This window comes from Sinocyclocheilus rhinocerous, unplaced genomic scaffold (assembly GCF_001515625.1).
Source record: "Sinocyclocheilus rhinocerous isolate Xijiao unplaced genomic scaffold, SAMN03320098_v1.1 scaffold2960, whole genome shotgun sequence".
Lineage (NCBI taxonomy): Eukaryota > Metazoa > Chordata > Actinopteri > Cypriniformes > Cyprinidae > Sinocyclocheilus > Sinocyclocheilus rhinocerous.
The window spans coordinates 13,198-31,690 of NW_015623386.1; the positions used below are offsets into that span (position 1 = coordinate 13,198).

Genomic DNA, 18,493 nt, shown 5'->3' on the forward strand with positions numbered 1-18,493 from the left:
CATCCACAGAAGGCAGGAGCACAACACAACATACACATCAACAATACCGGACAAAGGAAGACAGGACAGAATACACTTTAAATAGGAGGGCAAATGAGGATAATTGACACGACACACCTGAACATAATGATACAATCAAACACGAGGGAAAACTAGGTCACAGGCACATGAGGGAAGAAAACACGACAGAACAGGTCCATGAGTCTGACAGTATTGGCTTTTCCAGCACTATTAGATTATAATTATCAATGGTTAAAATGCCGGCCAATAGAGATTAGTGTTGCTAATTAAAAAATCTGAAATTACCACATACATTGTGAGATAAAAGACTAGAAGAATAGTATTTGGGGTAAAAATCATTAAAGGTGCCCAAGGCTGGACTGGGACAAAAAATCGGCCCTGGCATTTTTTGGTCCAGGGCCCCAAAAACACTAATGTTGACAAAGGAGGAAGTAAGATAATATAAATATTCATTCTCTAAATAATATGTATGATTTTTAAACAAAACAAAACTCAAAACAAACATCCTTTTCACACAATGTTTATTATTTTATTTTAAATTATATTATACTTTGGGACCTGAAAATATTCTAATGTAATCTAATTCCCATTGTACCCTGTCTCTGCTCAGCTCGTGAAAAGGGGCTTGGATCATTTCAAGGATTGGGCATAGGGGTTCACTAAAATATTGAAATCAGGGGTCTTTAGTCCTGCTCCTGATATCCACTGTCCTGCAAAGTTTAGTTCCAACCTGCTCCAACTCGCTGTAATTTTTTCTAGTGGATCTTAAGCACCTTAATGAGCTAAACTGGTCTCCAGGAGCATGGTTGAAGACCCCTGATTTAAATAATAAGTTACTGACATCATAGTTCTGCTGTATCCGCTTTGCATCTTTAAGAAGAGGCTTGAACATGAAGTTGAGCTGAGGACAAATGTTTTTGAAGAAAAAAAAAAAATCAGTTACAAGTTAATTATTCTCAGCACATTTTTGATGTTATTACACTTGATGGCCTTTGAGGGGCGACATTGTAGCATAATTTAAGTATCCTGTTTTGCAGTTCATCAGCATTTTAGAATACTAAAAGGAACGGAGGAAACGCATTACTGCATAGACATTAATGTTATGATTATTAATGTCATGACTTTGAGATGACCCAGGATAGGATCTAAATGTGCATGGTGCGTGTGTATTTTTCAATGTGAATTATAAATGAATCAGTGATATTCAGAGCTCTGCCATCTTTAACTCTATGCATACTCAAATAATATATTGCATATAATATTCTAGTCCAAGAAGTAGTACCTTCTTTAAGAAGTATATTTGCACAGATGCACACATAAATTGTACAGATTCATTCTTCACGCTCATGGAAAGCGTATATAGATAAAAGAAGATTTCAAATTTTCCTGGCTATAATCATAACTAAATAAAACCCTAAAAAAAAAATATGGGAAAGCACGGACAATTCTACAGTAATTCCAACTTATGTCTAGTTATGCTGAGCTGGAATTGTAAAAGGGTTTTGCAAGTAGAAGTCAAAATTGACTATGGTTGGTAACTTTACTGGGAAGTTCAGTCAGTGTAGATTTAGTTGAATTGTGAGAATGATAGTCAAACCTTTGCTCATGTAAGTGACACAAGTGATTCAAATAAAAACACAGACAACCAGGCTGTTAAAGAAAACTTCTGTCATTTATTCTATCGACTTTAACGCATTGAAAATCACACACATGTGGAATATTCCAAAATGGGAGAAACAAAATAACAATGCGTCTTTACAATTGCGTTTGAGATGGAGAGTGACAAAATAGCCTACACTGCATGTCACTAAAATACATACAAAAGCAGCTAAATTCCATTGTCATAGTGACATACAAATATTAATAATAATTAATGCTGGAAATTCATGAGTTCATTGATCAGATGTGGGAACTTTGTTTGACCTCTAAATAACTGCTTCAGACTTTCAGAAAGTGCCGTTTATGAATGTTCTTTTGCCTGATTGTTTGCGTGTCTTCAGAGCTGCAGAATAAATGGCAGCTCAAAGGGAAGTGACAGTCAGATGTGAGGAGAGATGCTGAGTTGACAGAAAGGGCTGTGCTGTCCTGTGACGTGTTTGACGTGCAGCTGCAGCATTTTCAGTCCCTGACTTTGACATTTGTCCCCCAGTGTCTCTCTCATGCTCTCTGTACTCATGATTCCACTCTCTTGTTGACTGTGACTGACAGACAGACAGTTGGCATGCTGAAAGCTTATTGGCTGAGGCTAACATATTAGAAATGTGACCGCTGGGGGGATTCGCAGCTAATGACAGGCACAGTTGGTCATTGAAGAGATCGACATTCAAGGACAACAGTGTCTCTTTCAGTGAGCCTTTTGTTACACGTCACATTTCAGTGCATGTATTGCTTTTAAAAAAAAATTTAAAGGGAGGAAATAGTTCTGGCAGACAAATGTGCAATAGCTGTTTCCATATGTGTTTTCAAAAGTGTCCGATTATAAATAATAGATAAAACAACAAACCAGCAGCTTACTGATTACCACCCAGTACCACGGTATTTCTGCCACATGTTGCCAAGCAACAGTATCGCTGATAGTATTCAGAGGTTTAACAAGACATAAAGTTGTTCAAATGTCTTTGGAGGAGTAAATTGGGGCTGTGGGTAAGTGAGTTGTTTTGTTCACGTAATATAAGATCACAATGTCAACCTCAGACATAATATAGTTGTAAAAGACAACAAAATGTACACAATGTTATACATTTAACAGAAAGAAACTGAACATGTGTACAACATATGTTACAACAGTAAACATTAAATACATATTTTTAAAAAATAATGTAAAATTAAAAAATAATAATAATAATTTTACTTTCATAATATGATTTATTTCTAGGATATTTAAAATGAAGAAGAAATGTGGGGCGGGACTTAATTTTATATTGAGAAATGATTGGGTGGCAAAAATAGGCATTGCCAATCAAACAGGAGCCAGACCTGAATGCAAGTTCTGTCATGACAACTCTCGGAGGGTTTTGCGTAGTAATATACATAATGTCTTTGGTCTCGGCAGAATAGATCTGCTACGATGCTGCTACCGAGTACCGAGACTTGCTACTGCAAATACATCCACAACATGCTGCTGTGAGCATGTAAGGAATATTGCTGCTGCACAAATAAGATATATATAATCCCTATATATGACATACATGAATCACCCTGTAGCAGATCTATACAGGTGGAGCTGGGGAAGGAGGAGGGTTTCTGAAGTGCGCTGCAACTCCTATGGCAAGCACTAGACAAGTATTTGAATGTTGAGCAGCGAGCTCATTGGCTGCTGATACAGAAAGAACCAATCAGCTGCATCATGTGATGATGTCATTGTGCCAGATTAAGTTTGACCTATCGGACTGCGCCATCTAGAGATCCATGACTGAAATTTGGATTTTGCTAAAGCAAATGGCCATTTTTCTATTAGTTATGATTATCCAGTAGCCCACATGACCTGGAAAAGTCATTTCAGTGTGCATTAATCAGTTGTTCAATAATTAACTATTCATAGGACGACTGGAGTGCACATGTCTAGAATGTACATGTGATAAATTCTAATTTAAAAAAATCTTGATTTAGAAAACCAGACACAATTTTACCTTGGTGTTTGTCCTTTTGCTTTTTTTTTTTCTTATGTGTTTGTTTGTGCAGACTTCAAACGATCTAAGAGTCAGTGTGTGTGAGAGAAAGAGGCAGATTAGGAGCAGAGAAGTGGAGCGAGACATTATTAGCAGTGAGAGGGGAACAGAAGCGTTGCAGTTCTTATGGCAAGTTGAGAAAAGAGGAAACAAACACGCAAATCGTTTTGTGAAGTACTGAAAGTGTCAACGAGAAGTTGAGATTATCAAGCAAGGCAAAAACGCACACACAAATATGACGACTTAAAGAGGAAGAGGACGAGACCCATGGACTACAGAGCAAACACTGTGAGACACTGAGACATGTGTAGCTTGACCCGCACGCTGAAATTGGGGAAGGGAGAAAAGCAGCAAACACAGAGCAGAAAAACATTCGTCCTGAGATCATGGGGAGTGTTAGTGAATTGTGTGTGACCAGTTTTCAAGCTTTCTTGTGTCCAACGTTACCAAGGAGTCTTTCAGGTAAGAGCTGTCTAATCTTTTAGAGCATTGTAATCATAACCAGTTTGTTTTCTACTGATTCTCTGGGTAACAGAACCATCACTCTCATAATTACTACTGCAAAGCATTGTGATATTACTTTATGCAACCAGATAAAAAAAAAAAATGACTGGTGAATGATAAAACGAGAAAAAAAATCCAGCTGTCTTGCACAGAAGGAGGGACATACGAGACCAGAATATCATACAGACTTGGAGGTGGGCTCTTTTTATCTGAACCAATAAGCAGTATTGTTAAGGCATTGGTTGTTTAGTCACCCATAATTTACATCACTTTGAGAAGCCATCATGTGGAGTGCAACAGTATTTTTATGCATTTGAATCAACATGTCAAAGCAGACGGAAGGAGTTTGGAGTTTGTTTCTGCCTAATGCATCTTTATTGTCAGCTTACAGGATCTTTAGTCTCACAGGCAGGAGCTGAGGGAAGAGATCAGTTAATGCCATTAAGGACTATAGGCAGATGTAATCCCTCAGACCCAGTGCTCAAGAGTCTTCACCAAAAGCCTCAAGATCACAAACAGTGTTTGTTTAGGTCTTATTACTTGGTGTCTTTGTCTCTGTCTTTCAATTTACAGTAATAGTTCACCCAAAAATGAACAGAAAGGCAGATATTTTGAAGAATAACTGGTCTGTTCCTCACTCAAAGCTACGGATTGACTTTAGAAGACTTGGAAGTCATGTGGACTATACAGTTATGATACCTTGTTGATTCAATAGTGCTTTTGCTTTTCTATTTAAACCTCAAAAGACCCTGCCCCCCATTTGTTCAAAGTGTACTTAACCGTATTGAATGTATTAGCACCCTAGTAAAAAATAAATATTCTAAAATGTATTTGAAATTCATTTATTTCATGCTAAGTATGCTACAAATACACTTACATATTTATGTACTTAATAAAAAATACCCTGCAATTGTACTTTTAGTGTATACTAAACTGGTATACTTTAAGTCTGCTAAATTGGAACAACTAATTTTGTACTAATGTACTTTAATTGTGTAGAAGTAGTGCTGAAGTCCAACTAAAGATATACTGAAGTATATTTGATTGTGCTAAAGTGGATCTATTGCAAGTATACTTTAAATACTGGTACTCTTTAAATATCTTGCATATATTGGTGCAGGTAAAGAATAAATTTGAGGCAAGTATCTAAATGCAGCAAAGCCGCAAGTACAACCAGCTTAACATTAATGATAACAGACTTAAACAAGGGGTTGAAATTCACAGGACAAAATAGAAAACGAAACTAGAAAGAGGTGAACACAATAACTATGGAGACAAATCACGTGGGGACTAATCACAGGGAATAAATTAAAAACCAAGAACACAGACAAAACATGGCAGTGCATTTATTATGATGTGTTGACTAAAATACTAAACTAATTGCATTTAATATGAATTTAAACGATGTTATTATTTCATTTCATATATTATTTTAAAGAGCATTATTTCCATAATACACACTCATTTTAAATATATGTTAAAGTATACTTCTTTTCCACAACCAGTACTTAATTCAAAATGTCATAAATGTAGTGGTGTATTCAAGTAAGTTGTTATTACGATATCAGGTCACTTTCGTCGGAGCAAGATGGCGATTTAACTTTTCTACATAAAATTCAACGAATTTTTAAACTCTACATCTACAAAATGATGAATAAAGTGCATCATTGTGTTTTTGCTTTTTTCTGTTTTTATTCAATTCATGAAGGTGATGTAAACTGAATCATTTTAGTAATTGTACAATAATATGATATTTTGTATATGCAACTTATATAGTTTTATTGTACATGACAAAAATTTTTTTTAAAATTAATTTAAACAAATTTATCATCAATACAGATGCTGCGTATCTATAGTCTTTGGCTGCATCCGACATGTTTTTTCACTTTTTTCTCACATTTTCAAATTCAGAAAATTTCGAGTTTCCCTCTCGTATTAACAACTTTGTGGTGGCATTAATGTGCATTCAACTCGTAAATACAATCTATCTGACATAACTTGAACACACCATAGGTCTTGAGTCTTTTATTGGTCTAAGTCTTAAGAGATGGCCTTTACTTAAAGGGATAGTTCACCCAAAAATGAAAATTTGATGTTTATCTGCTTACCCCCAGGGCATCCAATACATAGTGGTGTATTAGAGGTAAAATATGATGTAAATACTGGTCGGTTTCTGGCACAAACCGATCGTTTCGTGTCTTAGGACATCAATGTGTCGTCACGAGCCGCAGGGTTTAATTTGGATTTGTCTGTGCATGTTTTTTTTACTCTCATAGATTTTGTTACCATTGCCATGCATTATACGACTGATAGACGCGCAGGCATCCGGTGCGTGAGATGTGTATGCACGCTCTGGCGTAGTTTACGCAAGCGCCGGAAGTGATCTCTCGCGCGTATACGTCACTCATTGTTTACACAGTGCACCAAGTCACCATTATTTATATAGCGTTTTTACAATGCAAATTGTGTCAAAGCAGCTTTACAGTATTAAACGGGGAAATAGTGTGTCAACAGTGTGTCTTTCTCCTCTGGCCAGACAAAACCAGCAGTTTAAATCTAGGTTGCAGCAGAGTCAGATTGATTAAGCTGTCTCAGGTTCACCAACACCAATGCTAATGTTAGTCAACAAGATAAACTCATGACAAGCTTCAAAACTGATAAGCAATGCTTTAATCTTCTGCCGAAGCCACAAGTCAGTGTGATTTTTAGATATATTTTTTATTGCTATAGACTGCCCACTTCATACTGTAAGTGGCCTTGATTCTGAACGCATTTTCCATTTCTATGTTAGGTAATTCAGAAGAAGAAGAAAAAAAAAAGTTCTAAGCCATTAACCAAACCAACAAGCTCCAAGATGATTCAAAACATTAAACGTTTTAAAAGTGCATCATGATGATGAAAATGCAAGTGTATATTTGTGAAGACTTGAACTACTCAGTCCACTGTAATGATATAAACAAATTTGACTGGATTTGTATGTCTCTTATCAGCAAATACCAACACTGGCTCTTCCACTTTTCTGTAACATTAGTAATGTTACCTGGTAATGTTAGCCTTGCAGTTCCCTTTTCTATGTCTCAAATTAGTTCATGTGGAACTCAGCTTCAGGATTGTGGGTTTTGTTGTAGTACCTCACCAGGAATGTGGAACTTAATTACACAGGGACTCACAGCGGTAAAGAAAAACAGCATTCTTCAAAAGGTGCAAATTTATTGCGTGCAATAGGTATTTAGTGGGCTGACATTGGCCCAGAGTTATTTCCAGTTAGCATGTTCTCTAGGCTGCCAGATTAAAGAAGAGATTCTAGGATTTTGTCAACATGTTGAGTCAGAAGAAAGAATGTGTCCAGGAAGAGGGTGGTGATGGGACAGGAATTTCTGAACTTGAATACTCCGGTTTGTAGTTTGAGCTGGTGTGATGTAAATGTACAGAGGACCACAGGGGATTTGTTCCTGTCGTGTTGGGAAATGGAGCTTTGTTCGTAAATGTCGTCATCTGGTGGTGTTACAGTTCGTGTGAGTTCATGTTGCTAAACTCTGCGACTCCATTAGCTTCATCACCCTCCCAACTTAAACAAATGACGACAGTGAGTTTGAACTAATGTGTGAATGCTGTCGGAAAGCCTTGCATGACTCATCTAATGGCTGGATCACAATTTCATACACTTAGTCATAGCTGAATTATCGATGTAACTGCTTAAAATAAAGTGTTCCCTCCTTATCATGGCTAAACTGAATATACTAGTCCATTTAAAAGTTGACAATTGACAAGGCCTTAATTTTGCCTCTCATCCAGTCCAATGGTATTCTGTGACTGTTTCCTCCAAAAACATGACAACCTCCAGCTAACTGGCAAAGTGAGTGTGATCAAAATGTGAAATGAATCCCATGATCATGTTGCTTTAATTGCTTCTGATGATAATCAGGAGATTGATATCACTCTAATTAAATCCCTGTGTATTTCAGTTCAGAGCAGGTGCTTTGAAATTATAGCTGCCGTCCACTGTGTGACATGGAAATTGTTCCTTACGTTTTGATTTTTGGTTGGAGGCGGCTCTGAACGCTGGGAGCAGATGAAGACAAGGGCTCATTACTCTGACTGCTGGAAAATCACAGAGGGTTGTGGTAGAGTTGGACATTCTAGATTTAAGATGCATGATTCAATACTTATTGTTGTATTTGTCATAGCTGCTTTAGATTTTGTCACACTGTGCTCACTAGAGATGAGTATCACCACTTAACATATGAGAGACTGAGTCTGGGAGAGAGAATAAATGTGTGCTACAAATTTAGTAAAAATCAGATAAATATACATAACCTTGCGAAAAAATAAGTACAATTTAGTACACTTTTAAAAAGAGACTTGTTATGGAAATAATATACTTTAAATAAACATACTTAAGTGCAAACTAAATCTAATGTTTTCAAAAACACGATTGCTTGTTATCTATGAATATATGAAAATATATTATATTAAATGCAATATTAAACTAATATGGAACTATATTTAATGAGTGTTTTTAACCACTTAAGTAGGATTTAACTAAAACTGTTTTATGTCATTTCTGTGGTGTGTATTTAAATATTGTGTAATTACACATAATGAAGTTGTAATTATAAATATGTTAACTTTAGTGTGCTTTAGTATATTAGTCAACACTTCTTAAAAACATGACAAAAGAATATTAAAAGTGATTTAAAATGTATTTTGAAGTAAAACTTTTATTTTTGACATTATTACTGTAACGGGGCTGACGAGACGTGAGACGTGCGGATGGCTAGCAGACGGAAGTTCATGGACCGGATACGTAACAATTACAAGGTGCACTAAAAGTGTGCTTAAGTGTACAAAGTCTAATAAACATCTAAGTACACTATCTATAAGTACACTTAAGTGGCTTTCAATTTCATTAGGGGCCAAGCACCGCAGGCACCTCTCGTATCCATTTTATCATCATCATCATCTTCTTCTTCTTCTTCTTCTTCTTCCTCTTCCACTTCTTCTTCTTCCACTTCTTCTTTTTCTTCTTCTTCGACTTCTTCTTCTTCTTCCGCTCTTGAGTCTATGGCAGCCCATAGAACCACTTGTGGGAAAGTTGTGAAATTTGGCACACAGATAGAGGACAGTCTCAACATTAACCACAGCAAATTTGTTGTCTCTAACTTAAACCCTCTAGCACCACCAACATCTCAAAGTTATGCACTTATGTTTATGCTAATAACTTTTGAACCATAAAATTAGTTAATTATATATAATTTTTGCTCTTATTCCTTGCCTCATGCTGAGGCAAATGCACACCAAAACTTAAATTTCTACAGGTCAAGGTTTTTGTCAATTTTGAATTATTGTAAAAACCGTTTTGTTTTTTTTTCAAAATCATCCGAGACAGTTTATCTGATTTTTACCAAAATTGGCCTCAGACCATGCTGGCAAAAAGTGATTAAAAGCTTTTTTTTGATAGATCCATCTGTTCTCGAATAACGTGCAAACCAATTCGAAAAAGAGCACGCCAAAATGGACGTGAGGCTATATCTCCACAATGCTTTTACGTATTCTGACCAAACTTGGTACATGTCATCATAAGCATCACCGGAGACTACATGCAGTGTTTTGGCACTTCGCCACCTACTGCTCAGGAGATAAGAAAAAATTATATTTTTGCTAATAACTTCTGAATGGTTTGTTCAAATCCTAAACAACAGAACAGCGCCGCTTTCTGTTCAAAATGTATTAAGAAATGTTTTTTCTGGTCTTGATATATTCCTTGGATCATTCTGAGAACATCAATACCAATTATGCCATATTTAGTCAAACTTGTCTGATTTTCACCAAAACTGGCTCAGATCATCAGACCATGCTGACAAAAAAGTTACCAAAAGCTTTCGGATAGATGTAACTGTTCTCAAATAACACATCAATGAAATTGTTGACATGATCCCAAGCTGATTCTGAGGCTGTAACCTCACCGTAATAATTTGTTAACAGAGCCACCTACTGGTCAAAAGTGATAAGCAATTAAATTGCATTACTTGTGATTGTATTTGTGATTTTTTTCAGCCATTTTGATAACCTAATAATAACCTAAAGATGCCTTTAACCACTCATTGTTGCAGCTGGTCTGATGATCCATGCCATGCTTAGCTCCTTATTTTGCCTCTGTTGTGCTTGGCTCCATAATTGCTGTATATATTTAATATATTTTTCATTGCATTTCAAGTCCAGCTTTTTAAAATATACTTGAAAATGTTGAAGTACACTAACAAGTGCACATTAACTCACTTCTTTTTCCCATGTGTATGATAAATATGCACTCTTCTAGTGAGTCTGGTCCCTTTAGAATCCAGTGATAAACAGTGCTTGAAGATCTGCCATGTTGGCTGTCTGCCCCACTGAACACCTTTGGGATGAACTGGAACAGTGAGCCAGACCCCATCATCATCAATTACCATCAGAGCCTGAACTCTTGTGTCTTGATGAACATTTAATTTCAGTGGCATGAGGAGAAAAAGCAGTTGCTACTGCTGTATAACAGAAGGGAAGGTTTTCCACTAGATACTGGAACATCCACCTGCATGTGTATAAAGGCCAACAATTAAAAAATAAAATCAAACCTTGTCTTATCAGGTCAGAAACGGAGGAAACTTTTCCGACAGTAGACATGTAATATGTGTGTGGGGTCTATGTCCTAAAGTGCATGGGACACTGTGGCTTCCTGCTGTGGGGCCTTTGCCAGGAAATGCCCACTGCTTTAATCTCTCTAGCAAGGTCAGAAACTGAGAGGAACCAGCTGGAGAGCCAAATCCAGGACTTAGTTGGATTACTGAGGCTCTTATGGCCACAGAATAACCACAATTCCAATTGATTTCCTATCAGCATCGAATATGAGTTATGAAATTCACTGTATGCTAATGAAATATGGCATAAATGATAGTATTTGATACATGTTCTCCTTGAATTTGTCTTTCCTTAAGTCTGCATACTTTGTCTTCCTTTGGATTATTTGCTGTTAATTCAATTATGTCCAAAACTGCAAAACATTGGTAATAAACTGGAGATATTTTTATTATTATTTCATGCCTTTTTAAACCCTTTTGGTGTTTCTTGGAAAAATAACAGCATATGTGTTTTACCCCCCCCCCCAAAAAACGCCCCCTGAAAGCTTCTTTGAGACTGGATCTGATATTATGTGCTATGCTGTAAGTTTTCAGTAAGAGCCAGCAGAGGTCACTCAGTGCATTTCTCTTCAAAGCAGATTTTGGCCTGTGATCATAGCGTCTTTGCAAGCTTTAATGTCAAATGGGATTCACTGAAGCGTTTGTCCTTGTCAACATGAAATCAAAATTGACAATTGAAAATATTAACTTTTTTAATATGGAAGGTTTTTTGTTCAAAACTGAGCACAAAAGGAGATATTTTGAAGAATGTTGTTGACGGGAGCCACTGACTTCCATAGTATGGAAAAAAAAAAAAGTAAGTAAATGGCTACCGTCAGCTGTATGGTAGTAGGGCCTGTTTATCTGTGTGCTTTCTACTGGTTGTCTGATTGCTGACTCATGCAGTAGGTAGATGCTAGATTCGATCTGTGTGAGAGCGTTCGCAACCTAGCTGGCCCTCGTTCCCACAGCCACATTACAGCGTTCCCGACACTGCCTTGAGAAACAGTACAAGGAAAAACAACATTCCACAAATAGCTATGTGTGTGCTGCTATGATAACAAGCCAACAATCACATTTACAAAGCAGTTTGAGAGCACGCATTTGGTTGAGTAGAGGAATCCCGCCGATTTCAGAACATGCAGACCTGTTTTGTTTTATTAAATAGTTTGCTAGTATTTGCACAAACCTTTAACCTAAGAATTAACTTGACTCATAACTCATGATCATGTGGCTTATTGAGGAGAGGTGTACTAGACTTAGCTAAGAGTTATGTATATGCAATATTCACTTTGTGGTTGAAAGCATCTTACAGATGGTTCCATTTTCCCATTTTCTTCGGACCATGTATAATCTGGAATTTTATGCAGAAACTGGTATTTACAGCACATGCATTTTGCACAATAAATGTATGCATGGAAACCAACAAATCATATGTCAATTTGACTTTTACATAATATTTACATAAATCAGATTTCCAGCCCACACATCTAGACATCTAATTTGTATGTTGAATAGACTGCATAATTCTTTCTTCCATAATAGTCTGAAGGCTCACTTATTGTAAAACTGACCTGACATCCGAAAACAAGGATTTATTGTCTTGTATAATTGACGTATGTAGGTCAGTTGACGCACTCAGAAGACATTCTTCATATGCAGTACAGCACTGCTGGACAGAGGACACATTGTTAGACTGGGACACTGGGCCGTGATATTTGTTAAACTAGAGAGGAATGCTAGAAAACTAGACTCTCTAGCCCTTGTGAAAAAGAAGTGTGCTTGATTGTATCAAATGTGCACTTGTACTGTACTTTAAAGTACAGTTTAATTTTATTTTAAATAATTATATCAGTCTACATTTTAAATAATTATATTTTCATAATATTTTGATGCGATTTGAAAAAGTACACTTGTTTTGATGTGTTGACTAACATCCTGAAGCACATGTAAAATACTTGATTATAATTGAACTGCAATGTTATTTTATATTACATTTAAATGTAATATATTTGAAATGTGCTAAATTGCAACTTCATTAAAAATGTGGAATTACATGAAATACAAGTTTCCATAGAAATGACATTAAAGTACATATTAGTTTGCCATAAATGCTTATTAGTACATTCAACAGTTTTAGCATTTTTCAGTGACAACAAAAGAAATTTCATATAAAGACGTTCTTAACCATAGAAAAAAAGTAATATATTTTAAATACATTTATTTTAACATACTGGCAAATCGCTTGAGACTTACTGATATAAAAACTGTAATGAAACTTTATTTGGAGTACTACTTGTGCACAATGCACATTTCTTAATATTAAGTCTCATCAAGCTCTTCACCTTTATTATTAAGTTTAAAATGTGTTTTAATGCCACTATTGATGAGGACTGTATGATCGTTGAAGAATAATATCGGTCTTTAAATGCATGATATTTAAAGTGTACCTGAAGTATACTTCCAATAGCTCCACTTTAGCACAAACGAATATACTTCAGTATATCTTTAGTTGCACTACTTTAGCACTTTTGCACAGTTAAAGTGCATTACGTACAAAATTAGTTGTTCCAATTTAGCCCACTTTAAGTCTACCAGTTTAGTATATACTAAAAGTACAATCGCAGGGTATTTTTATTAAGTGCATAAATATGTAAATGTATTTGTAGTATACTTAGCATGAAATAAATGAAAGTCCTACTAAAGAGAGTCAAAATAAGCACTCTTAAGTTCAACTAATTGCATTTAACATAAATGTAAACTATAATATATTTTCATTTAATTGCAATTGACATTCATTTTTTTTCACTTGAGTATATTCTTTTAAAGTATATTATTCCATAATAAGTACTCACGCTAAAGAGTACTTTTTTTTTTACAGGTGAGTACTCACTAAAACCCAGGCTTTTCCTCTTCCTTTAAATGTTTTTTTTCCTCAGTTTCTGTTCCTGAAAGCACTTAGGCTAAAGAGCTGCCCTCCAACATCGTTACATCTTTATTTATTGTGAAAAATAATACTCCTCTCACCTCAACATGCATGAGTGTCTGTCTACAAAAACTTTAGACTTTATCTCAAATGGGCCGTGGCAACTTGATTATTTAGTACACTAATCTATGTACTCATCACAATGTCTAGAAGTATGAAACTATATTACAATAAACAAGAAAAAATATCACTTGTTTCCAATTCCAACACATGTGGTGTGTTTCTCCAGAACATCAAGTGTTTTGTGACTTAAATCTTACATAATTAAAGAAACCGTTTTCAGTGTACCAAATCTTCTAGTTTTGTTGTGCACACCCTTCTTTTATTAGCATGATGAATCAAATTCATTTTTACCTTTGTTTAATTTAGCTTATTGGTAGAAATGTGCAATTGTGTGGCCATATGCAAGTCTTGCGCTACATACAAGTACACCTATAAAACAGTTATAAAAAGGGATCATTCTGCACAGTGTACCTTGTACACTTGTTTTAATAGCTGATCAGGTGTTATCTGTCTTATGTTGCTCTCGGTTCAGGACCACACACACACACACACACTCACCCACCCACACACACACACACACACACACACACACCCACACACACACACACACACAAACACACAAACATGCAATAATTAAATGTTAAACAAGACAAATATCCTTTATGTATTTAATCCCATTCTATTAACCAATGTCTTTGCTTCTGACCTTCGATGATCCAGTTCAACCATTAAAAATTACTCTAGACAAACATTTGTGTCTTTTTTTTTTGCTGAAGTGTGTTGAAATTTCTTCTTCTGCATTCTACTGTACGGACGTAAATTTACTTTCCCTTCAGCCTGAGGCTTATTCATTTCACTTTTGGTGTGAAAAGGCTTTTATACAGTATTTGCCAAAAATAGAACTTTTTTATTTAAAAAAAAAAAAAAAAGCAAGCCTTGTCCAGATTTCAAAAGTAACGCAAAAGTAACGTAATGCATTACTTTCGATAAAAAGTAACTAAGTGGCGTAATTAGTTACTTTTTTATGGAGTAACGCAATATTGTAATGCATTACTTTTAAAAGTAACTTTCCCCAACACTGGTGATAATAACCATAACAAAAACAAAAATAGCTGTAAAACACTTTTATCCATTTAAAAGTGATCAGAGTAAAGGCGTTGCCTATTAACATCCGCCACTTGTTAATAAACCCACAGAGGCATTTTGTTTATGTTCTGTATAGACCTGCTGATTTTAATAAGCCATATGAGAGATTTAGTAGAAATTATAGGAGTTAAAAAAATTATCAGACATTTATGATTTGACAAAAAGTTGTCAGAGCCTAAACTCATCTGTTAAATGTGCATGCTAACTTTATAGCCTATCATAAGGAACATGAGGTCCGTTTGTGATCTAACATTTTAATTATGAGATTATATAACTTAATTCGTTTGAATTAATTTAAGTTCTCTTGCTGCTCTCTTGGAAGTTCCACAGACTGTGGAGGAAAGGTGGAGGAATTTTCTCAAGGGGTGTAAAAGTGAGCTATGTCACGTTTATTTAACTGTTTTAAAAATGACTAATTTGTCATATTTACAAATACAAGCTTAATTTCAGATGCATTCATGCTCGAATTTGAGTGTTTATTGGTAATCTAACCAAATCTGTCCCTGTTCACGCGTTTTGTTATAGCCACACAACAGTAGTGGGTGAGTGATTGAGTCGGGATTTGAGACACGGCCCGTGTCGGAAGCGGGGTAGACTCACTCGCTTGTCCTCTCGGTCTCGGTACGCGCTCGGGATTGGCCGGCTACGGTTAAAGACACTCCCCTGTTCACGGATGAACACCCTTCCTCGACCGCAATCCTTCCGCTCTCGTCTATTATGTAAAACACCCGATTCTGTTCTCGAAAGTTGACGGTAAAGTTGAGTTGTAGTTGTAAAGCGAGATATTTGTAACTTTCTGTTGATTTATTTACGGTATCAAGTGACTAGAGACTCAGAGAGCGCGATGGTGCTGAAATCCGAGGACGGTGTCGGTGAGTGACTGACGATCGGCAGATGTTACTTTTGCCGAACTTATTCTGCATTAAAACAGGCGCTGTTTGCCTGTGTCAAGTGTGACTTTTAAGAGATAAATTAAAATAAGTTGACATTTGATTCACTATTCAGAGCTTTAGCTCCTTTAGAATTTGATATTAATATGTTTTTTTTTTTCTATGAAACGTGTTATGTCCACGTTGTTTTTATTTTGATTTAGTTGGGAACAAACTAGCTTTAAATAAATAAGTAAATATGATGGTCTTATTTCATGGTTCTCAAGCGCCATGTTCTGACAAAGTTTGACAAAATATGTCAAACAAACACATTTAACTTTAGTGCTCATAACTAAACACCAAAAACGTACTTTGAGAGTCAAAACGATTTGAAGGCTATTACGCAGAATGAGTGTAATGCTGTCATACTGTGGCTCAGGGTTGTTACAGACAACAATACTCCTCACATGTGAACTGTCCATCATCTTTTCTTAGTTGAGTATGCAGTTATGTTGTGAATTATTCATCGTGAACGAAAGGCCTCACTGGTTTTGACGAGTAATGAATGTGTTTTGTTGTTCCATCATGATCCTTGTTTAAAAATAGGCTGTGCGCAAAGGCCTCGGCAGATATGCTTTCTGTTACTTTATTGCTGTAGAAAGTTGGGTGTTAAACCTTTTTTGACAACTATGTCCTCACTTCTACTAATTCTGACTCTTCTATATTTTCTGCATATGTACCTGTAATGTTTAATTTGTCTGTCTTCCTAGTGTGACTCAGACAGGCTGCAACTTGTCCAGACTCCTGAAGTCTGAGGCAATATCCAGCATACCACTGAATACATGAGCAGCATGTTTCCTGGACGTTTAACAGTATATTGTAACGTGCTGTAGTCGTGTGTGTTTGTGAGGAATGTGGCTCAGCTGTCTGGGTCCGGTGAAGGGGGTTGGGATGTTTTCTAGGAGAATGCTGATATCTCAATCTCGCATAGCCAGACTTTTGACTATCGAGTATCAACGTAAAAAATATTTTTTTTCAGTTTGCAAGTGTTCCAAGAACCATCCACAAAGGAATAATTTCAACAGAATACATTTTGGCCCAAGTACAAAGCACAACATGCAATTTTACTTTGCATTTGCATGCTACAAAGAATCTCATACAAAACTGTAAAAAAAAAAAAAATTATATACTGGATATATTTGAAAAAAATATCAAGATTGAGCCTTTATCATATCCATTTGCAAGAACTTCTTCAGAAGCATTCATATTTGTATAAACCTGTAAACATGGATGTGTTCAGTTTCTTAAGCTTCCATAAAATTATGTTTGATCCCAAAGCATTACTAATATATAATTATAATTATTATATGTTATTACTAATATATAATACTGCTAAATGAATAAATGTAAATGTAACTCCACTTCACGGCAAGACTGACTGTACTTTTTCCCACCTATTTATAATTTTTAATTTAAATAAATATACATGAAATATTGATTGGTAAGTTAGATATGTCTGTTTGAAATATATTGGTTAACAGATCATCGGTTATTGTATATCCAGGTTTTTCAGATTCCAAAGTTTGAACAACATATTTACATCATTTTTTATACTTGAATACTTGTAATTACATATTGCAACATGGCTGGTGTTGAAAAGTACGTCTGGTTAGAGCTCTTTCCCATAGTAAGGGTGTGGGCTGTCTAAAGCGCCGCTTGAGAAAGAGACTTGACAGGAAATGTCACCTTAAACTGAACCCTGGCGGGAAGAAGCCTTCATCTCACTGGCCTTTAAAACTTAGTGCAGCTAAGGATCATGGGAAATGCAGTGCTGATTAATATTATTAGCGTTTGACTTGAGTTAGTTGAGCTGCAGTGTAAAATGGGGTGGTATTGATTTTTATTTTCTCAGCTCAGCTCTGCTCAGTTTCCTGTCTGTGCGCTGTTGATTATCTGTGTGACCGCTGTGGTCACGTGACTTCCTGTCATGTGTGCGTTAGGCGCTGTGTTAAGCAAGTAAAGGGCATTTGGGATGTTGACTGTGTTTCGTTGTTGTTATCATCAATAGATATACAGGACATATGTTTATTTATAGTGGATGTTTATTTATAGTGGTACATTTAGGCTACATGGACAGTAGGGCTGTCAAAATGGCTGAAAAACTACATTCAAATTTTTCACTTAAATATGATCAAAATTCGAATTCTATTCGAATTTAAAATGCATAATTTCAGTTAGGGTGAAGAAAAGCTTTTGGCTTCTCTCCTGAGGCCACAAGAGGGCGCATCGAGCAAAAAAAGAGTACTAATGCACGTTTATTCAAAGCATAAGATAACATGACTATCCGTGAAAAAAAAGTGCATAATGTTTAAAATAATGTTTATAAACCAATTATAATTAAGTTGCTTAAACAACTATAAACAAAACAGCATCATGTATGTATGCATAGTTTAATACAAAGGACCGAAATCACACAGTACATTTTTCATTTAAAAACACGAGTTGCAGTGGGATGGGGAAAAAAACCCGCCATTTAGTCTCAAGATAAGTTGAACTTGCATAAATTTTATTTGCCTTTCTAAACATGCGGTTCTCTTGTGCGAGACGCGAGTGCAACGCTGATAGATGTCCCTCTAGAAAATG

At 35.9% G+C, this 18,493-nt stretch overlaps 1 protein-coding gene across 2 annotated transcripts in view; it reads left to right on the forward strand.

Moving 5' to 3' along the window:
- Positions 1-4,021: 4,021 nt before the first annotated feature.
- Positions 4,022-18,493, forward strand: part of cyth1a (cytohesin 1a) — a 58,446-nt gene continuing 43,974 nt past the window's right edge. Inside the window, exon 1 of one of the 2 annotated variants that reach the window (XM_016552320.1) lies at positions 4,022-4,151. In XM_016552320.1, the coding sequence (XP_016407806.1) occupies positions 4,076-4,151 (76 nt within the window). In that variant the 5' untranslated portion in view covers positions 4,022-4,075. Of the gene's footprint in view, positions 4,152-15,645; positions 15,854-18,493 lie in introns of those variants that run through there. The other variant, XM_016552397.1, reaches the window with a different exon arrangement.